Source organism: Nicotiana sylvestris, chromosome 10 (genome assembly GCF_000393655.2).
Source record: "Nicotiana sylvestris chromosome 10, ASM39365v2, whole genome shotgun sequence".
Taxonomy (NCBI): domain Eukaryota; kingdom Viridiplantae; phylum Streptophyta; class Magnoliopsida; order Solanales; family Solanaceae; genus Nicotiana; species Nicotiana sylvestris.
Window position 1 is genome coordinate 150,557,077 of NC_091066.1, and position 25,519 is coordinate 150,582,595.

The 25,519-nt window shown below is 38.6% G+C and overlaps 1 protein-coding gene across 1 annotated transcript; it reads right to left on the minus strand.

Annotated features, from left to right (window-relative positions):
• Positions 1–5,553: 5,553 nt before the first annotated feature.
• On the minus strand, positions 5,554–7,782 carry LOC104229469 (uncharacterized). Its single transcript, XM_009782122.2, has one exon. The coding sequence runs from the start codon at positions 7,703–7,705 to the stop codon at positions 5,786–5,788; it is 1,920 nt and encodes a 639-aa protein (XP_009780424.1). The 5' UTR covers positions 7,706–7,782; the 3' UTR covers positions 5,554–5,785.
• Positions 7,783–25,519: the final 17,737 nt, after the last annotated feature.

The window sequence follows — 25,519 nt, forward strand, 5'->3', positions numbered from 1 at the left end:
TATATTACTTCTCGCTTCTTAATACAATGCCTCACTTGTATTTTTCTCTCTTTCTTCTCTCACTAGTTACACAGTAGATCTAGGGTGAACTATAATTATTATTTGGAGTAGAACAAAAAGAGTGATAATGGTTCGTTCAAAGTATATGTTGTTCACTAGACATACTTTATTTTATACTTGAGCTTTTTGGCTTGGCAAATTTTTGGCAGACTATTGAAGGTTTTGCAGTCCCAAGGGAATTGATCTTCGAAATTGAATCTGTTAGGATTCATTCCAAGAATAAGTAAAGAACTTCTATAAATGATCCATGATTGCCGGTCATTTCCTTTTTTGAAAAGAGATATGTCATAAGTTCTCCTCAAGTTTTTCCTTGATTCATGGAATTTATAGCCTTCCTTTTTCGACGCATATCTTCAGCAATCAGGTTGTATTAATCATCTTAGTTGTCATATTTTTTCAATTATTAATCTTCCTTATATGCTTTCGTTGATAGATCTTTGCCTTGATTCTTTTACTCCTCCTTTTCTTGACATCTTCCGTACTTCAATGATAGATTTGCTCGAATCCCTTTTTTTATCTCTCATGATCCTGCACCATAGTAATATTTTAGTTTTCATCATTGAAATTTATATTTAATAGAGAGAAAGGGGAAGAAGGAACTTCTGATAGGTTCAATAGAGGAAATGAGGTTGATAGGTCTACCATAGGATCCTTGAACTACACTATATGTAGTTGTGGCTACGACACAAAGGAAAAGGATAACGAAAAACTGTGTGTACACTATTGATACAACAATTTCAAAACTAGAAAGGGAAAAGTGGGAAATTTGTGGTTGAGTGAAACCATCGAAATCATAATTGGGATGAAAGAGAGCAAGGTGGAAATAAGGATACACGATGAGAGTGAAAAAGAAAGGCAAAAGGAAGAGGATCGAAAGTGTTAGGAAATGGTTAGAATTAGCTTTGAATATGAGCCTCGTTGATTTAAGGATATCTCTCCATGGGCTAAGATTTTCTGTAGAAGCAGATATTATGATGATCGCTTTTAGAAAGAGTTAATACCCTAAAATCCCCTTAAACTATAATATTTTTGTCAGTTTCCTACTTAAACTATTCGGTGTCTCTAAAACCCCCTATAATTATATTGTCCTTCATATTAAAACCCCCTCGTCGCTGACCTGGCATAACGTGTGTAAAAACTAGTTAGGGAGCGCGTGACAGCTGAAAAAAGCCATCAAAATGGATCATATGACAGAAAATGATGGATAATTAGCCTAACCCTCTTTCACATTTATTTTTTTAATAAATATTCTCCTTATCTGAGTTATATCCACCTTTCTTCCTCATTTTTTCTCATTCTTTCTCTTTTTAAAATGTTTCTTCTTTATTTTTCACTTTCTTCTTCATTTTTAAACCTTTTTTCTTCCGTTCTCTATATGGGTTTCCTCTAGAAAAATTTCTCCCTCTCTTGTTTCATCTGAAATGATTTATTCTCTTTCTTGTTTTAGTCTTCTTTTATGTCTTACATATATTGTTAAAAGAATACCAATTTAAATCTTCTTATTAAACTCAACACCTTGTAGAGAATAAAGTTGAATATCTTGAACCTTTTTTATGTAATCTTGAAATAAAGAATGTAATTGTTGGCCAATTAATTTTTTATTTGCAAAATTTTGTTTTATGTAATCTTTTGTTATATAATAAGATGATTTTAAAGAAATGCAACACTATATGCCTTTATTTATATTTTTACTGTGCTATGAAGTGAATATAAATAAGGACTTATTCAATTGGAGTTTAGCATAAAACACAATCATAATTAAACCTAAAATTAACACAATACATTAAATATTATTTTTTCCAAAGCTCCTAAAATTAATCAATCATCCGAGAGTAATAAATCATGAGTAAACTATATAAAAAATATTTTACAGACCATAAGTTAATATAATTAGATCGACACTTCTTAAAAGTCCAACATAGGGTTTTAATATATGAGGGAATATAATTTGGAGGAATTTGGAGATACCAGATAGTTTAAGTGGGTAAATGATAAAAAAAATGATAATTTAGGCAGGTTTTAGGCTGAATTGAACATCCACGTGTAGTGCTTCATGACACATTTTTTAAATAATTAGGAGCGTGTACTACATGTACCTCTAAGAATGCAATGGGGGGTTTTTAATATGAAGGACAATATAGTTCAGGGAATTTTTGGGGACACCGAATAGTTTAAGTAGAAAGATGACAAAATATGATAGTTTAGGGGGATTTTAAGGTATGAAATGAAAAATAAAGGAAACTGCACTTTGAGATATTATAACGACCCGAACGATCGTTTTGAGAGTAATAGCCCACATCCCCTATTTACTGCTTCCCCTGTATCTTTTTATGTTTATGTGACTTGCCGGGAGGTTTTGTTTGTGGTTTCAGAGTGATTTGGGACACTTAGTCCCTAAAATGGAAGCTTATGTTCTAGTATTTTGACCGTAGTTGGAACTGTGTGAAGATGACTCTAGAATGGAGTTTTGTCGGCTCCGTTAGCTCCGTTGGGTGATTTTGAACTTAGGAGTGTGTCCAGATTGTGATTTGGAGGTTTGTAGCTGAATTAGGCTTGAAATAGTGAAAGTTGAATTTTTGGAAAGTTTGACGGGGAGTGGACTTTTTGATATCAGGGTTGGATTTTCATTCCGGAAGTTGGAGTAAGTCCGTAATTTCGAATATGACTTGTGTGCAAAATTTAAGGTCAATCGGACGTGATTTGATAGGTTTCGGAATCGGTTGTAGAAATTTAAAGTTTTAAAATTTATTGAGTTTGAATTGGAGTGTGATTAGTGTTTCTAGTGTTGTTTGATGTGATTTTAAGGGTCGACTAAGTTTATAAAGTGTTTTAAGACTTGTCGATATGTTTCGTTGAGGTTTCGGGGGCTCGGGTTGATTTCGGGTGGTTAACGTATCATTTGAAATTGTGTTGGAATGGATGAAACTTTGTTGCACCTAGTGTAATCTCCCCTATGCACCTTGGGCCATAGGTGCGGCACCGCAGAAGCAGCCATCGACCCGCAGAAGTGATTATGGGCTTGCCCAGCTGGGATCACAGAAGCGGTCAGAGTCTCGTAGAAGCGAACTCGCAAGAGCAGAGTAAGGAGCGGAGAAGCGGACACGTAGAAGCGGCCCATGTTTGCAAAAGCAAACTTTGAGGACTTAAGTGAAGTCCGCACCTGTGAGAGTTTTTCCGCATGTGTGGAATGACAGATCAGTGGATTCCTCACAAAAGCGAGATTGCTGGGAAGAAAAATGGGAATTACGAGGGTTTGATCTCATTTACACTTTGGGACTTTGAGAGCTCAGATTTAGGCGATAATTTGAAGGATTTTCAGAGGCATCGATTGGATAATGATTCTTCACTTGTTTTTGGTTATATCCCACTAATCTATCATTAATTTCACCTTCTAATTTAAGATTTGAGTTGAGAAATTTGGGAAAGTTTTTCAACCAAAGTTTTGGATTTTGATTGAGGTTTTGATATCGAATTTGAATAATTTTGGTACGAGTAAACTCGTGGGTGAATGAGTGTTCGTATTTTGTGACTTTTACCTGATTCTGAGACGTAGGCCTAAATCGATTCTTTGGGGAGATTTTCTAATTACTTGCTAAAGTCTTGATTTCATTAATTAAATTAGTTTCTTATAGTTATATTTATGGTATGTAATTGCCTTTGCCTAGATTTGGGCCACTCAGAGTCGGAAAATCATGAAAAAGGCATTCTTACTGATTGATTGAACTTGGTTCGAGGTAAGTGGCTTGTCTAACCTTATGTGGGGGAAATCCCTTTAGCATTTGGTACTGTTGTGTTACTTCTGTGATATGTGAGCATCGTGTACGCGAGGTGACGAGTGGATACACATGTTAATTATTGTAAAATCCGATTTTTACTGAGTAATAACCTATTACATCTTAATTGAGTTATACCAACATGTGTAGTTATCCTATTTAGCCTAATATCGCATGTCTACGTATCTTAAATGCTTATTTGAAATTTGTGCATCATGTTAGTTGAATTCTTGTTTTTCCTTCATTTGTATCAGTCTTAACTGTAGCATTCTTGCTGTAAATTGTTGTTTCCATCGATTTTCGAACTGTGTATTTACTTTTGGAAGTAGGAGGCGGCACCTCAGGAGATTCCTCTGCACATTAACTTTTGAGACTACGAGACGGCACCTCAGGAGATCTCCTTGCATATTTACATTTGGGACTACGAGACAGTATCTCGAAAGATTCCTTGTTGAGTATTTACTTTGGGGACTACAAGACGGTATCTCGGGAGCGCCGTTGTTGTTTATCACTATGTGATATGTTGTTAATTTCTGTACAATTCTCCTTGTTAGATTCTCAGTGTTTTCACATTATTTTGTCTTATTTATTATATGCCAGGAGGGCCCTGATCTGACCTCGTCACTACTCTACCGAGGTTAGGCTTGGCACTTACTGGGTAATATTGTGGTGTACTCATGCTACTCTTCTGCACATATTTCGTGTGCAGACCCAGATACCTCTTACCAGCCCCGCTATTAATCGAGAGTATTTGTTGCGGCTTTCGGAGACTTCAAGGTACATCTGCCAGCGTCCACAGACCTCAGAGTCCCCCTCTATCTTTATGTTGTTCTTCTTATTGTTCCTAAACACTGATGTATAGATACAATTAGTGTTTTTCCCTAGAGCTTGTGACTTGTGACTACCGGGTCTTTAGGGAGTTGTTTATGCTTAAAATTGTTGGTTTTACTTGTATATGCCAAGCGGCAATTTTCCAGCTTTATACATATACCTATTATCATTAAGGTTTAGTAGTTATCTCTGTTGCTGTTCAGTTTTTCCGCAACTGTTAGGCTCACCTATTCGTAGAGACTAGGTGTCATCACGACATCTTACGGAGGGAAATTTGGGTCTTGATAGATATTATAACCCTTTTACTTGTATATCCTGCATCTTTTTTCTCATCAATTCTTTTATTTTCGAGTTAAGATTTATTTGACTTTTATATTCTGTAACGACAAGAGGAAGAATTTCAAAAAAAGAAACGTACAAATTGCTTTTCCTTCAAACATTACTAGTCAATTTGACTTTTATCTTTATATTTTTGATTTGTTGCATGGTACTCGTATTGGAACATGATTAAATTTGGATTCGTGCTAGTAAATTTCATATTGAAAGCTAAACACTCCTTAATTATAAAGGCGACTCAATATCGAGAGCCTGAACTTGTGATCCTTGATTAAGTGAGCAAAGAAGATAGATACATTTTAGTATTTTATATGACGATTATTTGTGGAGCCTCAACAAGTAATGAATCCTATGTATCTTGAAACTAAATATAGACTTAAATCACTATATAAAGTCTTGAGTGTCTTTCTTTCTTTACAAGGATGACGATCTATGCAAATTTGAACTGCACTAATTTGGTCATTTGGACTTAATTAACAAAACAAAAATTTCCTAAGTAATACGTTCTTTTAAAAATTGGGTTGAGGTGTCATGACAGTTGAGAAACTGTAGGTTTTGGTTCAACACAATAATACATATACTCCATAATTGTTTATCACTGTAATACATATCAATTACAACTACTGTACGTTTTTATTCAATATTCAACAAGAAGAAAAAAGAGCAGAACCATCTAGCACACACGTTTAACTTTCTACAAAGACAATCAAATATTATACGATTCCTAGAGGCATTAATCAAAAAGACAGTTGCACAAATAGCCAGCCAGATTCACTGTTTACAAATTACGCATTAGCATGATCCTTCTCTTCATCCAAGGGCAGGGAAACATACTCGCCAGCAAACTCGCCAGTTCCGGAGTGTAATTTTTCACAGTTCAAGTCCTTGCATTTCATATACAACACCACATTCGCCACAAGATACTGATTCATCATTAGATATCCCATCACTGAAATCAGCGCAGTCGGCAGTATCACGACCAAGCTCCTCCATTGATTACCCTTCGCTGCATCCGCAATGACTAAAAACCTTGAACCACAAACCATCATTATTCCCATTGAAAGCCCGCAATACAAATGTAACCCAAAAGCTACCCATCTCTGCCCCTTCACCAAATAGGAACTTCTCCTCAGTGTTTCGTAACCCCATTTGGATTCCACTACTGTTATCACATAAGCTAATGACCAGTTAACATGTAGCCAAAGCAGAACTGGCACGAGCACAATCAAACCAGGAATAACCAAAAACAACAAGTGATTCGAATCATATTTCAGTTCAAAGAGTCCGAGAGTTTGAAGAATTTGGACTAAAATAGTCAAGACTAGGGCGAAGACAAGAGTGATTGAAATGAAAATGGAATGCAAAACGACTAAGGTAGAGAGAAGAGGGAAGAAGGACTTTGTGATAGATTTAATAGATGAAAAAAGGTTGATAGGTCTATCATAGTATGCATGAACCGCGCTATATGTAGTGGTAGCTACGGCGCATAAGGAAAGGAGGACCAAAAATAGAGTGTACACTATGGGTACTATAATTTCAAAGTGTGAGCTGAAAAAGTGTGAAAATTGAATTGGTTGAGTGAAATCATAGTCCGAATGAAAGAGAGCAAGGTAGAAAAAAGGATACGCGACGAGAGAGAAAGAGATAGGCAATAAGAAGAGGATTGAAAGTGCATGAAAATGGCCGGAATTAGCTTTGAATCTGCTGCGGCTTGATTCTACGATCTCTGTCCATAGGCCACAATTTTCCATAGGAGCAGAAGATATTGGAAGAAGATCATCGTTGTGACTGATTTCTAAGGGCAATTTTTCACCGTTTAAGTCGTTACAATGCATATACAAGACAACATTCCCCACAAGAAATTGGCCCATCATCAGATATCCCAACACTGAAACTAGCGCAGTCTGTAATATTACCCCTGAACTTCTCCACTGATTACCCTTCGCTGCACCCACAGTGACTAAATACATGGCACCAGAAACCACCATTATTCCCATTATAAGCCCGTAATACAAATGTATCCGAAAAGCTACCCATCTCTGCCCCTTCACCAAATAGGAACTTCTCCTCAATGTTTCATAACCCCACTTGGATTCGACTACTGCTATCACATAAGCTAATGACCAATTAACCTGCAACCATATCAAAACTGGCACGAGCACAATCAACACAGGAATAACCAAAAACAAGAAGTGATTCGAGTCGTATTTAAGTTCAATTAATCCAAGAGTTTGAAGAACCTGGACTAAAAAAACAAAGATTAGGGCGAAAACGAGAGCGATTGAAATGAAAATGGCATGCGAAACAATAAAGGTGGAGAGAAGGGGGAAGAAGGAATTTCTGATAGATTTAATAGAGGAAACGAGGTTGATAGGTCTACCATAGGATACATGAAGTGCGCTGTATGTAATTGTGGCTACAGCACAGAGGAAAAGGAGGACCAGAAACAGAGTATATACTATGGGTACAATAATTTCGAAGTGTGAACTGAAAAAGTATGAAAATTGAATTGGTTGAGTTAAATCATAGTCCGGATGAAAGAGGGCAAGGTGGAAAGAAGGATAGACGACGAGAGAGAAAAAGATAGGCAATAGGAAGAGGATTGAAAGAGTATGAAAATGGCCACAATTAGCTTTCAATATGCTCCTTATTGATTCTCGGATCTCTGTCCAAAGGCTACGATTTCCTGAAGAAGCAGACGACATTAGAGCTAAAGGTGATGAAGATCGCTGTGAAATGGAAAATGAAGGAAACTATATTTCTTTCACTACTAGCTGTGACATCAAACATTCAAATAATTCAACACGCTTGCTCCCCTGCCCCTCCAGACCCCACAATTATTTTTTCAAACACACGCATAGAAAATTTCTTCATTTACCAAGTAGTGATGTTAATATTTGGTCCAGATATTAAAACTGAAGTTTCAAGGTACTTTCTCTGGGATTAAACTTACGTGCTGAAGTTGTCTGCTTTATTATTATAGTTAATACCCTAAAATTCCCTTAAACTATTATGTTTTTCTTTATTTCGTACTTAAATTATTCGGTGTCTCCCAAATTCCCTAAAGTATATTGCACTTCATATTAAAATTCCGGGTTAATTTCACAAATGGTCATATAACTATGGCGTATTTTCACTAAAGTCATATAACTTTATTTTTTTTCTCACGCAAAAATCATATAACTGTGACTTCTTTTCAATAAAACAATATAACTTTGTTTCTCACACAAAAACAATATAGCTATGAATTTTTTTCACTAAAGTCATATAACTTTGTCTTTTAATACAAAAATCATATAAATATGATTTTTTTTTACCAAAATCATATAATTATGTTTTCTCACACAAAAATCATAAAACTTTTACTAACTCATACAAAAATAAAAGCAATAAGAAAATAAAATTTTTCACTAGTATTTTCTTATTTCGTAGACTTTTATTTTCTTATTTTCAGCCTAATAAATAATAATCCAATTAAAATAAGAATGACCCAACTCGACCTGGCCCACATGACCCAATATTTATATATATAAATTAAAATAATACTAAAAGTGAATAGTAAATCCTTCAAAACATGATATTTCTATTATTTATTTTTCTTTTAGAAAAATGTATAAGTACCCTCCTAACCTATATCGGGATTCCCAACTACACACTCTACCTTTGCGGGATTTTTATTACCCCCCTAAATTATTTTAAAGTAGAATTATTTGCATTCTTAAAGCTGACGTGGCAGAGTGTGTGTATTTCACTCTCCTTTTGGAGAGTGAGAAGCAAGAAAAAACGATTTTCAGATTTTTTTTATTGCTTTTTTACCATTTTCTTACTTTTTTTTCCTTTTCCTTTTTCTTTGTCTTTTTATTTTACTTTTTTTCATTTCTTCTCTAATTTCGGCAGATATTCATTCTCTGGCGACTTTATCTTACCGTTTCTCTTCCATTTATTTTGTTTTTATTTTTCCTCTATCTATCCTTTTCACACACAAATTAAACTATCAAAAATATCTATTCATAAGCAAAGCAAAATATACTCAGATCGGGATAAAAATCTGTTGCCGGAAAAAAAAATCGCCAGAAAAAATAGTATTCTTAAAATTCCGACGACCACTATTTTATGCCGCCGGTGACCAAAACAAAAAAGAAAGAGAATAAAATAACCAAAAAATGAGAATAATGAGAAATCAGAAAAAAGGATAAGAAAAAGAAGAAAGAATAAAATAATACTAAAAATATATGTGGCAGCGCGTGTACTTCACCACTTGCCAAGAGTTTGGTTGTCTAGTTTTAGGGTTATATTTATTCCAGTTAAAAATAGTTTAGGGGAGGGGGGTAATAGGATTCCCGCAAAGATAAAGTGTATAGTTGGAAATCCGTGTATAGGTCAGGGGGTACTTATGCATTGTATACCTTTTATTTCTTTATTTTTTGTCAAAATCTCATGTATTCAGAATTGAATTTTTTATGGGAAAAGAATTCACTTTTAGTTAATAGGAATGACCAAACTTTTAATTTATATATATAAGTATTGGGTCGGGTGGGCTAGGTTAGGTTAAATCATTCTTATTTTAATTGGATTATTATTATTAGGCTAAAAATAAGAAAATTAAAATCTACAAAATAAGAAAACACTAGTGAAAAATTATATTTGCCGATCACTATGATTTTTGTTTGAGTTTGTAAAAGTTTTATGATTTTTGTGTGAGAAAATATAATTATATGATTTTAGTTATAAAAAAAATTATAGTTATATGATTTTTGTGTGAAAAGACAAAGTTATATGACTGTAGTGAAAAAAAGTCATAGTTATATGACTTTTGTGTGAGAAAACAAAGTTATATGACTTTAGTGAAAAAAAGTCATAGTTATATGACCATTTGTGAAATATTTCCTAAAAACCCCTCATTGCATTCTTAGAGGTGCGTGTAATACACACTCCTAATTATCTAAAAAGCATATCATGTAGCACTACACGTAGCTATTTAATTCAACCTAAAACTCGCCTAAACGATTACTTTTTTGTCAGTTACTACTTAAACTATCTAGTGTCCCCAAAACTTACCTAAACTATATTCCCCAATATATTAAAACCCCATGTTGGACTTTTAAAGGTGTGTCTGTCTAAGTATATATATCAACTTACAGTTTGTAATTTTTTTTATGTAGTTTATTCATGATGTATTACTCTCGGATGATTGATTAAATTTAGGATTTTTGGCCAAAATAATATTTAATGTACTGTGTTAATTTTAGGTTTAATTGTGATTGTGCTTTATGCTAAACCAATTGAATAAATCCTTATTTATATTCACTTTGTAGCACAGTAAAAATATAATTAAAGGCATATAGTGTTGCATTTTTTAAAAATTATCTTATATTACATTAAAAAGATTACACAAAATAAAATTTCGCAAATAAAAAATTAATTGGCCAACAATTGCTTCTCTAATTCCAGATTACATAAAGAAAGTTCAAGATATTCAATTTTATTCTCTACAAGGTGTTGAGTTTAATAAGAAGATTTAAATTGGTATTCTTTCAATAATATGTGTTCTAAAGTAGACTAAAACAAGAAAGATAATAAATCATGTCAAACGAAACAAGAGAGGGAGAAATTGTTTCGGAGGAAATCCATATGGAGAGATGAAGAAAAAAGGTTAAAAAATGCAAAAGAATTTGAAAAATAAAGAAGAAAAGGTAAGAAAAGAATAAGGAAGAACGGTGAAAAAAATGAGGAAGAAAGGTGTAACGACCCGGCCGGTCGTTTTGAGAATTTATGTCCCGATCCCCTATTTACTGCTTCCCCCCTATTTGTTTCTGCTATTTTGATTTGCCGAGATGATTCGTTTTGAGTTTCAGAGTGTTTTGGGACACTTAGTCCCTAAATGAGAGCTTAAGCTTTAGAATTTGGACCATAGTCGGAGTAGTGTGAAGACGGTCTTGTAATGAAATTCCATCGATTTTGTTAGCTCCGTTGAGTGATTTCGGGCTTAGGGGCATTTTCGGATTGTGTTTTGGAGGTTTGTAGCTTATTTAGGCTTGAAATGCCGAAAGTTGAATGTTTGAAGTTTCCGGATTGGTAGTGAAATTTTGATATAGGAGTCGAAATCCGATTCAGAAAGTTGAAATAGGTTCGTAGTGTTGAATATGACTTGTGCGCAAAATTTGGGGTCAATCGGAGGATGTTTGATTGGTTTCGACATCGGTTGTCGAATTTGGAAGTTTCAAGTTCATTAAGTTTAGATTGGAGGGTGATTTGTATTTTTAGCATTGTTTGATGCGATTTGAGGGCTCGACTAAGTTCATATGGTGTTTTAGGACTTGTTGGTATGTTTGGTTGAGGTCCCGGGGTTCTCGGGTTGATTTCGGGTGGTTAACGGACCTTTAGACTTAAGAAGAAGATTGCAGAAATTGCTAAAGTCTCCAGTTCTGGTTTCCTTCTTCGCGTTCGCGAAGAGGAGCTGGGGCAGGTGGAAATTTAACGCTTCATGTTCTCGATATTGATCCCGCGTTCGCGAAGTTGAGAGGTCATATGCCTACGCGTTCACGAAGAGGGTCCCGCGTTCGCGTAGGACTGAGAAAGTGGTTATCGCGTTCGCGATGAAGGAATTCTGGGCCAAGTCAAGTTGTGCTTTGCGAACGCGAGGGGCCTTCCGTGTTCGCAAAGAAGGACTTACCTGGGCAGATTATAAAGTTTCGATATCGAGGGTTAGCCATTTTTATCAAAACTAGTGTTTGGGAGCTCGGATTTGGACGAGATTTTGAAGTATTTTCAGAGATATCAATTGGGTAATGATTCTACACTTGATTTTGGTTATATCCCACTAATCTATCATTAATTTTATCATTTAATTTTGGATTTGGGGTGAAAATTGGAAAAATGGAAAAGAGTTCTTCAACTAAGATTTCGAGTTTTGATTGGGATTTTGACATCGGGTTTGGATAATTTTGGAACGAGTGAACTCTTGAGTGAATGGGGGTTCATAATCCGTAACTTTTATCCGATTCCAAGGCGTGGGCCCGGGGAGGATTTTTGGGCGTTTTTCTATTTTATTGCCTTAGCTTCGATTTCATTAGCTAAATTGGTTGTTTGTAGTTGTATTTACGTTATGGTATTAATTTGATTAGATTTGTGTTACATCTCGCATTTTCGTAAGTTAAAATTTCGTTTTAGTTAAATGACATAGACTCGGGGATGAGATCATCTTGACGTTAACGTATTCACTCTATTTATAACAAGCGAGAAATAAGTGTCATGAAGGATAAAGGGTACACGAATTAAAGAAAACGAGTTTCGTTGAAAGTGGCCAATTTGGAATAAAATACGGGTCGAACGATAATACCCGATGATTATGAACTAGTACCATGAAGGTACCACATGACCACGGTAGTATAATGTATAGAGTATATATATAGTATATTAAAAATAAATAGAATTTTAAGTAATTTGTGGTAATATTTAAATTATGCGGGTAATTGATTAATTATCGGGTAACGGGACATTACCTAATTAACTAATAAGTGGATAAAAACTTAATAATTATTACTTAATCCGAAACGTGGCACCCCCACCCCCCCTTTATTTTGAGGTGACTCACTATTCACCTTTACATGTGACATAAAAGGTTCAAAGGTCTAATTTACAAGTCTTATCTAATGAAGACTCTTGTAAGCATTATCCAATAGAATTGGTAAAGATCAAATAACATTTTGCATTCTGTCTTCAAACCAAAAACGTGAGAAAGCAGAATCACTTTCGTTCATCAATTCAACTCCTTAGCCAACATTTCAATTAAAATTTCAAAGAGCAACCAAATTTCGTTCCAAAATTTCAAGTAGAATTTCGTCCATATTTCGCAGAAGCAGATTCGTTCAAATAATTTCAGGGATCGGTATGTTAAGGCCCTCCCTTCTTTCTTTTGGTATGGTCCAATTATACTGAAGAAATGAGCAAACACACAGTTTTCATAAATTACTCTATTCATAGAAAAATAGTAGGGGTGTCTATATTCTTGATTCCCCATGAAAAATATTATTATCTTCTGTTCATAGGTCTCATAATAATACACAGTTGAAAAAGTTTATCCGAAAGGAATATTGAGATTATTACATATTTTTCATGTATTTTACTCATTTATACATGTGCATTGACCCATGACCAGATGACATTATATACGCGTATATATGTAAATATATGTATATGGGATATGGGAAAAGGTTACGATGTTATATATGCAACACCACCTGATCAGCTGGTATATATTGATGATGTGCCCACAATGGTCGAGACGATATGATGGGATGCCCTCAGTGGCTTGATGATATTATGTATACTCATACCTATGCGTCACACGACATTTATACGCATGTGCATAACGTTATAAACATTTTAGAGTTTACAAAGTTATTCAGATTTAAAGACGTATTTCTATATTTCATGTTTCATCTATGTCTGTTACGTACTAATTTTCATGCCTTACATACTCACTACATTTTTCATACTGACGCCCTATTTCACGGGGCCTGCATTTCATGCTCGCAGGTGAAGGTAGGCAAGCTGATGGTCCCCCTTCTTAGGATCCCTGATCAGCGAGAGTTGGCATGCTCCACTTGATCCGGAGCTTCTTTGATTTTGGTACGATACGTTGTATATATATATATATATGACGTGGCTCAGTCTCATCTTTGTACAGTTATGTTTCTGTCAGAGGTCTGTAGACAATATGTCTAAATTGAGTTATATGTGGCCTTGTCGGCTTTCAGTTTTGGATGTATAGTTGTCTATAGCAGCCATGCCGGCTCGCCCACTGTATTCTTCTTGTATACGTACATATGCCTTGAAGGCAGGTTTTCTTCTTGTATGTTATTTTCGTAATGCAGCAGATGTTACTCAGGTTCATATCTTAGACACATGTTTAGGGGTGTTTGACAGGTAGGACTCAGGCGCCCATTGCGGCCCATCGGTTTGGGTCGTGACAATTTGGGCCACCAGGAGTTGGATACTCGTGGCAAGAACATGGTTTCAGATTGATTTTTAGCTGGTTCGAGGTAAGTCGCTTACCTAACCTTGTGTGGGGGAACTCCTCTTAGGATTTTTGGTATTGCTGTTATATGAGTGTCATGTACGTGAGGTGACGAGTGCGTACACGTGCTAATTGTTGAAAACCCCATTTTTATTAAGTAAATATTTGCGGTTTTCCTTTAATTGAGCAATAATAGTACTTGAAGCCTCTTGCTTAGCTTAGGAAAAGCATGCTTATGTGTTCTAATTATCTTACCTGCTTTAATTGCTTGCTTGTATTCTGTGCAACATGTTTAGAGTAGAATTCCTGTTTATTTACGAAATAGGACTGTAGATTCCTTCTCGATACTGTTGTTTGTTTACTTTGGGACTACGGGACGATATCCTGGGAGATCCCCCTGCATCTTTACTTTGGGACTACGGTTAGTATTCTGGGAGATCCCCCTGCACGTTTATATTTGGGACTACGGGATAACACCCGGGAGATTCCCCTTTACTGAATATTTAGTTTGGGACTACGGATTGGTATTCTGGGAGATCCTTTGCACTTTTACGTTTGGGACTAAGGGACGATATCCTGGGAGATCCCATGTTGCTATCTCTGTATACTGAGTTACATTCTTCCTGTGATTTTATTCTCTATTAACTGTTAGTACTTTAATTATACTGTCACATTTCATACAGTTTTACCTTGTTTTATGTATATAACCATTAGAGCCCTGACCTTCGTCGTCACAACTCGACTGAGGTTAGGCTTGGCACTTACTGGGTACTGCTGTGGTGTACTCATGCCCTTACCTGCCCATGTTTTTTGTGTGCAGATCCATGTTCTTCTATTTAACTGTTCTATCAGTGAGGAGGGCGATATCAGAGACTTCGAGGTATATTTACTTTTGATTAGACATTCTGGAGTTAGAACACTATGTAATTATTCTACAGCTTGTGATTTCATGAGATTCCTGGTTTTTGGAGTTGATTCTGTTCTGAAAGTATGTAATGTATATGCCGAGTGGCATCTTTAAACTTTTTTATTTATGTTTTTACTCATAACTTGCCAGTTTCATATCATTTTCTTTTTCCGCAAATTATTAAGCTTACCTAGTTGTAGAGACTAGGTACCGTTACGACAGTTCACGGAGGGAGAACTAAGGTCATGACAAGTTGATATCAGAGCTCTAGGTTCATAGGAGTCATGAATCACAAGACGATTTATTAGAGTCTCACGGATCGGTAGAAGTCTATACTTATCTACAAGAGTCTATGTAACTGTTAGGAAAATTCCACTTCATTTGATTTCCTTATCGTTTAGATTTTTGATATCAAAATTCTAAACCTCTGTCTTCTATTCTCTCACATATGGTGAGTACTGACTTGGCACCCGTGCCCCCTTCTAGAGCCGCCAGAGGTCGGGGACAGGGTAGAGGCCGAGGAAGCACACGTGGTGCAGCCAGAGCACCCGTACAAGCTGCCACAGAAGAGCCACCGACAGCTCCAACCGGAGTCCAGGCACCTGATACGCCTATTGCTACTACTATTCCAGCTCTTCAGGAGACCCTTACACAGTTCGTGAGCATGTACACCACTCTAGCTCAGGAAGGGTTGATTCCCCTTGCTATAGCCACATCCTAGGCTGGGGGAGGAGCACAGACTCCCGCTGCCCGCACTCCGGAGCAGCAGGTTCAGGTTGATCAGATCCAGAGGTTATACCGACACCGCCTGTAGCCCCAGTTCAGCCCGAGGATAGGGCATCAGCTTTAGAGGATGAACAGCAGAGGCTTGAGAGGTTCAAGAAGTACAAGCCTCCTGTATTCAGTGGTTTAGCATCAGATGATGCCCTGGGATTTCCGGAGGAGTGCTACTGTATCCTCCGCACTATGGGTATATCAGGATCGAGTGGGGTTTCTTTCACTGCCTTCCAGCTTCGAGGAGCGGCCTATCAGTGGTAGCGTACTTATGAGTTGGATAGCCCAGCTGAGGCAGCTTCCCTTACATGGACCCAGTTTTCAGATATATTTTTGAGGGAGTATGTTCCTTAGAGCCTCAGAGATGCATGGCGCGCAGAGTTTGAGCATTTGCGCTAGGGTACTATGACTGTTTCGGAGTATGCTATATGTTTCACTAACTTGGCTACGCATGCACTAGCCTTGGTTTCTACAGTTCGTGAGAGAGTTTGCCGGTTTATTGAGGGGCTCATTCCCAACATTAGGTCTAGCATGGTTCGGGAGTTGGAGATGGATATCACTTATCATCAGGTGGTGAGCATTGGTAGGAGAGTAGAGGGTATGCATGCTCGGGATAGAGAGGAGAGAGAGTCCAAGAGGTCTCGAGAGTCAAGACATTATTCTGGTGCCCGTGCTTCAACTGCAGTTCGTCATCGTAGGGGTTATATAAGTCGCCCCGTTTATTCAGCTCTTCCAGCAGCCAGTGGTATTCTAGCTGCTCTTAGACCTTAGGTGCCGTATTATGCACCTCCAGTATCTAGTGCACCTTATGCACGGGGTGCTTTCAGTGATCAGTCTAACAAACCTGGCCCGAGCTAGTCACAACCACCACATCCTCCTAGATCTTGTTTTGAGTGTGGTGACACACGCCATATGGTGAGGGATTGCCCAGACTTATGAGGGGTGCACCTCCACAGACTTCACAACTACATCATGCTCCACTAGGTCCTCAAGCTATGATTACAGCACCAGTTGCCACCCCGCCTGCCCAGCCAGCTAGAGGTAGAGGTCGGGGAGGTAGAGGTCACCCTAGAGTGGGAGGCCAGGCTAGATACTATGCCCTTCCTGCCCGTACCGAGGTTGTTGCCTCCGATTCTGTCATCACAGGTATTGTTCCAGTCTGTCATAGAGATGCATCGGTTCTATTCGATCCAGGCTCCACTTATTCTTATGTGTCCTCTTATTTTGCCCCATATTTGAGCGTATCTCGGGATTCTTTGAGTTCCTTTGTTTATGTTTCTACTCATATGGGAGATTCTCATATTGTGGACCGCGTTTATCGGTCGTGTTTGGTTGCTCTTAGTGGTTTTGAGACCAAAGCCGATTTATTATTGCTCATCATGGTAGATTTTGATGTTATCTTGCATATGGACTGGTTGTCTCCCCATTATTCTATTCTTGATTGTCACACGAAAACCATGACGCTGGCTATGCCAGGTGTATCGGAAGTAGAGTGGAGGGGTATTTTAGATCACATTCCCAGTAGAGTTATTTCATTCCTTAAAGCTCAGCGAATGGTTGAGAAGGGGTGTGACACATATCTGGCTTATGTGAGAGATATTAGTATTGATACCCCTACAGTTGACTCAGTCTAGTAGTACAGGACTTCCCTGATGTGTTTCCAGCTGATCTTCTGGGTATTCCACCCCACAGAGATATTGATTTTGGCAATGATTTGTTGTCGGCCACTCAGCCCGTTTCTATTCTTCCTGAGTTGTAGGAGCAGTTGCAGGAATTGCTTGACAAAGGTTTTATTCGGCCCAGTGTATCACCTTGGGGTGCTCTTGTCTTGGTTGTGAAGAAAAAGGATGGTTCTATGCATATGTGCCTTGATTATCGCTAGTTGAACAAAGTAACAGTGAAGAACCGGTATCCTTTGCCTAGTATTGATGATCTGTTTGACCAGTTACAGGGTGCACGAGTGTTTTCTAAGATTGACTTGCGTTCAGGTTACCATCAGTTGAAGATTCGGGAGCCAGATATCCTGAAGACTGCTTTCAGGACTCGGTATGGTCATTACGAGTTCCTTATTATGTCATTTGGGCTAACCAATTCCCCAGCAGCCTTTATGCAATTTATGCACAACGTGTTCCATCCATATCTTGACTCATTCGTCATTGTCTTTATTGGTGATATTCTGGTATACTTACATATTCGGGAAGATTATGACCAGCACTTGAGGACACTGCTTCAAACTCTGAGAGAAAAGAAATTATATGCAATGTTCTTGAAATGTGAGTTCTGGTTGGATTCAGTGGCATTCTTATGTCACGTGGTGTCGAGTGAAAGAATCAAGGTGGATTCAAAGAAAGTAGAAGCAGTGCAGAGTTGGCCCAGACCAACCTCAGCTATAGAGATCCATAGTTTTCTTGGCTTGACGGGTTACTATCATCGATTTGTTGAGGGATTTTCATCTATTATAGCACCTATGACCAGACTGACCCAAAAGGTTCCCCTTTCCAGTGGACGTAAGAGTGTGAGGAGAGCTTCCAGAAGCTCAAGACAACTTTGACTGCAACCCTAATATTGATATTGCCTACAGGTTTAGGGTCTTATACTATCTATTGTGATGTCTCGAAGATTGGCATTGGAGCGATATTGATACAGAATAGTAGGGTGATCGCCTACGCGTCTAGACAATTGAAAGTACATGATAAGAATTATCCTGTCCATGATCTCGAGTTAGCTGCTATTGTTCACACCTTGAAAATATAGTGCCATTATTTGTACGATGTTCCTTGTGAGATTTATATTGATCACTAGAGTTTGTAGCATCTGTTCAAGCAGAAGGACCTTAATTTGCACTAGAGGAGGTGGTTAGAGCTGCTGAAGTACTATAATATCACTATCTTGTAGCACCCGAGCAAGGACAATGCGGTGGCCGATGCTTTGAGTCATCGGGCAGAGAGTTTGGCTTATCTACTAGCAGCAAAGAGGCCTATGGTGATGGATGTTCAGGCCTTAGCCAGCTAGTTTGTGAGATTGGATCTTTTGGAGCCTAGTCGGGTTCTAGCTTGTGTGATTTCTCGGTCTTCCTTGTTCGATCGTATTCGAGAGCGTGAGTATGATGACCCTCATTTGCTTGCCCTCAAGGACAAGGTTATGCATGGGAATGCCAGAGATGTGACCATTGGTGATGACAGTGTATTGAGGATGCAGGGTCGGGTTTGTGTACCCAATCTTGATGGGCTTCGGGAGTTGATTCTAGAGGATGCCCATAGTTCGCGGTATTCCATCCATCCGGGTGCTGCAAAGATGTACCAGGATTTGAGATACCATTATTGGTGGAGGCAAATAAAGAAAGATATATTTGGTTTTGTAGCTCGGTGCCACAATTGTCAGTAGGTAAAGTATGAGCACCAGAGACCGGGTGGTTTGCTTCAGTAGATAGAGATTCTGGAGTGAAAGTGGGAGCGGATCACCATGGACTTCATAGTTGGACTCCCACAGACTTCGAGGAAGTTCAATGTCATTTGGGTGATTGTGGATCGGTTGACCAAGTCCGTGCACTTCATTCCTATGTGTACTACCTACTCTTCAGAGCAGTTGGCTGAGATTTACATCCGGGAGATTGTTCGACTTCATGGTATTCCAGTTTCCATCATTTCAGATAGAGGTACTCAGTTCACATCACGATTCTGGAGGTCTGTACAACATGAGTTGGGTACTCGAGTGGAGTTGAGCACAACATTTCACTCCCAAACGAACGGACAGTCCGGGCGAACTATTAAGATTCTTAAGGATATGCTCTGTGCATGTGTGATGGAGTTTGGAGGGTCTTGGGATCAGTTCTTGCCACTGGCGAAGTTTGCCTACAACAACAATTATCAGTCCAGCATTCAGATGGCACCGTGTGAGGCTTTGTATGGTAGGTGGTGTAGATCCCCGGTGGGTTGGTTTGAGCCGGGTGAGGCTATATTATTGGGCACAGACTTGGTTCATGATTCCTTGGCGAAGGTTAAGGTGATTCAGGATAGACTTCGCACAGCCCAGTCCAGAAAGAAGATTTATGCGGATCGGAAGGTTCGTGATGTTTCCTATATGGTTGGAGAGCAGGTCTTGCTTCGGTATTCACCTATGAAGGGCGTTATGATATTTGGGAAGAAGGGCAAATTGAGTCTGAGGTTTATTGGTCCTTTTGAGGTATTGAGACGTGTTGGGGAGGTTGCCTATGATCTTGCCTTACCTCCCAGCTTGACAGGAGTTCATCCGGTATTTCATGTTTCGATGCTCCGAAGGTATCATGGTGATTCGTCGCACGTGTATAATTTCAGTTTAGTTCAGTAGGACAAAGATCTATCCTATGTTGAGGAGCCAGTGGAGATATTGGATAAGAAGGTTCGAAAGCTGAGGTCAAAGAACATTGCATTAGTGAAGGTTCAGTGGCGGGGTCAGCCGATCGAGGAGGCGACGTAAGAGACAGAGCAGGATATGCTCAACCGTTACCCTCATCTTTTCACCACTTCAGATATCTCTCTATGCTAGTTCGAGGATGAACAAATATTTTAAGAGGGGGAGGATATAACGACCCGGTGGTCGTTTTGAGAATTTACGACCCGATCCCCTATTTACTACTTCCCCTATGTTTGTTTCTGCTATTTTGATTTGCCGAGATGATTTGCTTTGAGTTTCGAAGTGTTTTGGGATACTTAGTCCCTAAATGAGAGCTTAAGCTTTAGAATTTTGACCGTAGTCGGAGCAATGTTAAGACGGCCTTGTAATGGAATTCAGTCGATTCCGTTAGCTCCGTTGAGTGATTTCGGGCTTAGGGGTATGTTCGGATTGTGTTTTGGAGGTCCGTAGCTTATTTAGGCTTGAAATGCCGAAAGTTGAATTTGTGATATTTCCATATCGGTAGTGAAATTTTGATATCAGAGTTGGAATCCGATTCCGAAAGTCGGAATAGGTCCATAGTGTTGAATATGACTTGTGTGCAAAATTTGGGGTCAATCAGAGGAGGTTTAGTTGGTTTCGGCATCGGTTGTCAAATTTGGAAGTTTCAAGTTCATTGAGCTTGGATTGGAGAGTGATTTGTATTTTTAGCATTATTTGTTGCAATTTGAGGGCTCGACTGAGTTCATATGGTGTTTTAGGACTTGTTGGTATGTTTGGTTGAGGTCCCAGGGGTCTCAGGTTGATTTCGGGTGGTTAACGGACCTTTAGACTTAAGAAGAAGATTGCAAAAATTGCTGATGTCTCCAGTTCTGGTTTCCTTCTTCGCATTCGCGAGTGGGGTCTCGCGTTCGCGAAGAGGGTCCCGCGTTTGCGTAGGAGTGAGAGAGTGGCTATCACATTCGCGACAGGGTCATCGCGTTCGCGATGAAGGTATTCTGGGCCAAGTCAGCTTGTGCTTCACGAACGCGAGGGGCCTTCTGCGTTCGCGAAGAAGGACTTATCGTGGCAGATTATAATGTTTCAAAATTGAGGGTGAGCCATTTTTATCAAAACTAGAGTTTGGGAGCTCTGATTTGGACGCGATTTTGAGGGATTTTCAGAGATATCAATTGGGTAATAATTCTACACTTGATTTTGGTAATATCTCAGTAATCTATCATTAATTTTATTATTTAATTTTGGATTTGGGGTGAAAATTGGGAAAAATGGAAAAGAGTTCTTCAACTAAGATTTCGAGTTTTGATTGGGATTTTGATATCGAATTTGAATAATTTTGTTACGAGTGAACTCGTGAGTAATTGGGAGTTCATAACCTGTAACTTTTACCCGATTCCGAGACGTGGGTCGGGGGAGAATTTTTGGGCATTTTTCTATTTTCTTGCCTTAGCTTCGAGTTCATTAGCTAAATTAGTTATTTGTACTTGTATTTACGTTATGGTATTAATTTGGTTAGATTTGGGCCACCCAGAGTTGGATAATCGTGGCAAGAGTGTGGTTTCAGATTGAATTTTAATTGGTTCGAGGTAAGTGGCTTGCCTAACCTTGTGTAGGGGAACTCCCCTTAGGATTTTTGGTATTGTTGTTATATGAGTGCCGTGTACGTGAGGTAACGAGTGCGTACACATGCTAATTGTTGAAAAACCCCGTTTTTATTAACTAAATTTCTGCATTTTTCCTGTAATTTATCAATACTTGTACTTGAAGCCTCTTGTTTAGCTTAGGAAAAGTATGCTTATGTGTTCTAATTGTCTTACATGCTTTAACTACTTACTTGTATTCTGTGCAGCATCTTTAGAGTAGAATTCCTGTTTATTTATGAAATAGAACTTTAGATTCCTTCTCGATACTGTTGTTTGTTTACTTTGGGACTACGGGACGATATCCCAGGAGATCCCCCAACATGTTTACTTTGGAACTACGGATCGGTATTCCGGGAGATCCCTCTGCACGTTTATATTTGGGACTACAGGACGACACCCGGGAAATTCCCCTGTACTGGATATTTACTTTGGGACTACGGATTGGTATTCCCGGAGATCCTCAGCACTTTTATATTTGGGACTACAGGACGATATCCTGGGAGATCCCCTGTTACTATCTCTGTGTACCGAGTTACATTCTTCCTATGATTTTATTCTCTATTAACTGTTAGTGCTTTAATTATACTGCCACATTTCATACTATTTTACCTTGTTTTATGTATATTACTAGTAGGGCCCTGACCTTCCTCGTCACTACTCGACCGAGGTTAGGCTTGGCACTTACTAGGTACCGCTGTGGTGTACTCATACACTTTCCTGCACATGTTTTACGTGTGCAGATCCAGGTTCGTTTACTCAACGGTTCTATCAGTGAGGTGGGCGATATCAGAGACTTCGAGGTATATCTGCCGCATCCGCAGACCTAGGAGTCTCTCTCTATTCTTCCCTTTAGCTCAACACTTCATGTATTTACTTTTGATTAGACATTCTGGAGTTAGAACACTATGTAATTATTCTACAGCTTGTGATTTCATGAGATTCCGGATTTTGGGAGTTGATTATGTTCTGAGAGTATGTATTGTATATGCCGAGTGACATCTTTAAACTTTTTTACTTGCCAGTTTCGTAATTCATTTCCTTTTTCTGCAAATGTTTAGGCTTACCTAGTCGTAGAGACTAGGTTCCGTTATGATAGTTCACAGAGAGAGAACTAGGGTCGTGACAAAAGGTAGATATAACTAAAATAAGGAGAATATTTATTAACAAAATAAATGTGAAAGAGGGTTAGGCTAATCTTTTGGGTCATCACTTATTTTAAAATGAATTCCGCATTCCGAGGCCTTAAAAAACCTCTTTCATTATCACCTCGATTTGTGTGCGTAGTCTGGTGTGTAGCCGGGAAGCCATTATGTATAATCTATGAAAAAAAATGAATTTTTACTTTAAAATGGATTTAAGTTGACTTCGGTCAACATTTTGGGTAAACCGACCCGGACCTGTGATTTGACTGTCTCGGAGGGTCTGTAGGAAAATATGGGACTTGGGCGTATACCTGGAATCAAATTCCGAGGTCACAAGCCCGAGAAATGATTTTTTAAAGAAAATTATTTTCTGGAATTATTTATGAGTTTTGGAAATGAAATGCATTTACAATTTGATGGTACCGGGCCCGTATTCTAGTTCTGGAGCCCGGTACAAGTCTTATATGTGAAATAAGAAGAGTCTCTGAAATTTGGTAAGAAACGGAAGTCGTTAGAGGGGATTTGTACCCGTAGTTGCGAAAACTCATACTTTGAAAGTTTTGAGATTTTTCTTAGATTTCTATGCTAAATTCGTTGTTTAAGAGGTTATTTTGGCGATTTAATCGCACGGATAAGTTCATATGATGCTTTTGAGTTAGTACACATGTTTGGTTTGGAGCCCCGAGGGCTCGGGTGAGTTTCGAATGGGTTTCGGAAAGTTTTGAACTCATAAAAAGTTGCAGGGTTTTGCTGCTCTCAGTGCACAGAGGTTTTGTGCTTTGCGTTCGCGTGGTCCCACTTGCGAAAGCGTAAGGCAAATTCCTCAAGTGTCAATTTGTTCTTTGCGAATGCAGAGCTTGGGACGCGAATGCGAGGCTATGTGGAAAGTACCCTTCACGAATGCGTCCAGGCACTCGCGAACGCATAGGCTAATGGCCTGGGCAGGGCGAAGGGAGTCTTGTGCTACACGAACGCGGCCACTGGACCGCAAATGCAGCCACTGGCCCGCGAACGCGAAGGCTCTAGGATCTGAAGCTCTACGAATGCGAGCCGACGAATGCGAACGCGAAGGTCACCTAAGCCTAACCTATTGCGAACGCGACAGGCCTATCGCGAACACGATGAAGGCCTGTCCAGTGATTTTAAAACAGAAGCCAAAACAGGACTTAACCAAAATTTCATAACTTCTTCCTCCATACTCCAAATTGGGCGATTTTTGAACGAGAACTTCACCACAAATTCATAGGTATGTAATCTTAGACTCATTTTCTTCAATTTCCATTAACACCCATTAGATTTCTTGGGCCTAAATCATGTTCTTAAGGGAAGAAAATTAGGAATTTGGGTAGAGTTAGGGCTTTTTGCATAACTCGGATTTCGACCTCGTTTTGGGGTCAAATGTTGGAATTAATTATATATTCGGGCTCGTGGGTGAATGGGTGATCGGGTTTTGGTCCGAACCTCGTGTTTTGACTAAGTGGGCCCAGTGTCGATTTTTGACTTTTTGGGAAGAATGATGGGAAATCTATAATTAAGCATTAGAATTAGATTGTTTAGCATTTATTAATATTGTTAATCAATTTGAACTAGATACGAGTTATTTGGAGGTGAATTCTAAAGGAAAAGCGGTGTTTGAGGCTTGAGTTGGTCGTGGAAGTTCGAGGTAAGTATTTGGTCAAACCTTAGCTTGAGGGATTAGGAGTTGTGTCCTATTTGCTACATGTTATTTGTTGAGTACGACGTATAGGTATGGTGACGAGTATCTATACGTTGGTGTCAAGCATGACTGTGAGTCTTAAATTGAAATTGTTGTGTTCTTGATAAATCCTACGAATGCCTAAGTTATTGATTTTCCGTGTTGAGCAAGGATTATGATTATTCTCATGGGAATTACTTATGATTGAGTATTGGTAATAACTGAGGTAGTTAGATGTTGGAACAAGTTTGGTTATAGCTGATTTTTCCTTGCTGGTACGTAATTACTTATACTGTCAATTCCCTTGCCGGGATAGTGTTGTTTCTTTATTGATCCCTTGCCGAGACACTTGTTGTGATTGGTATTGAACTATATATGTGAATCGGGTTGCACGCCGCAACAGTAAAAAATGATATGGATCGGGTTGCATGCCGCAACAAAGTTATTATGTTTTGGGATCGGGTTGCGCGCCACAACAATTGATAATATGAAGTCTTCATAGATTGGTTATTAGTTCCTTATTGTTTTGCTGTAAATTCTAAAGTATTCTTATGATTTTCTTTTAATTAACGGTTGGTACTGATATCCCCCCATAGCATGTACCCCATCCCATCTTTACTTGTTTATTCCTGTTTTATTTTTCGCTGCATATTATATAACTGCACAGGTTTATTTGGTAGTCTGGTCCTAGTCTCGTCACTACTTCGCCGGGTTAGGCTAGGCATTTACCAGCACATGGGGTCGGCTGTGCTGATACTATACTCTGCACTATGTGCAGATCCCGGAGCGGTAGCTTTTGGACCGTAGCATTGGGTGGCTTCCTTCGGTCCAGTTAGAGATCCTGAGGTAGTCCTGTAGGCGTCTGCAGGCCCGGCGTTCTCTTCTATCATTATATGTATTCTGTTTTCATTACTTTCGAGTCAGATTGTACTTTTCTTTTCAGACATTTGTATGTAGTGTTCGTAGA

Excerpts from the sequence above, each read along its gene's own strand:
- LOC104229469 (XM_009782122.2), bottom strand. The coding sequence starts at position 7,705 with ATGTCGTCTGCTTCTTCAGGAAATCGTAGCCTTTGGACAGAGATCCGA.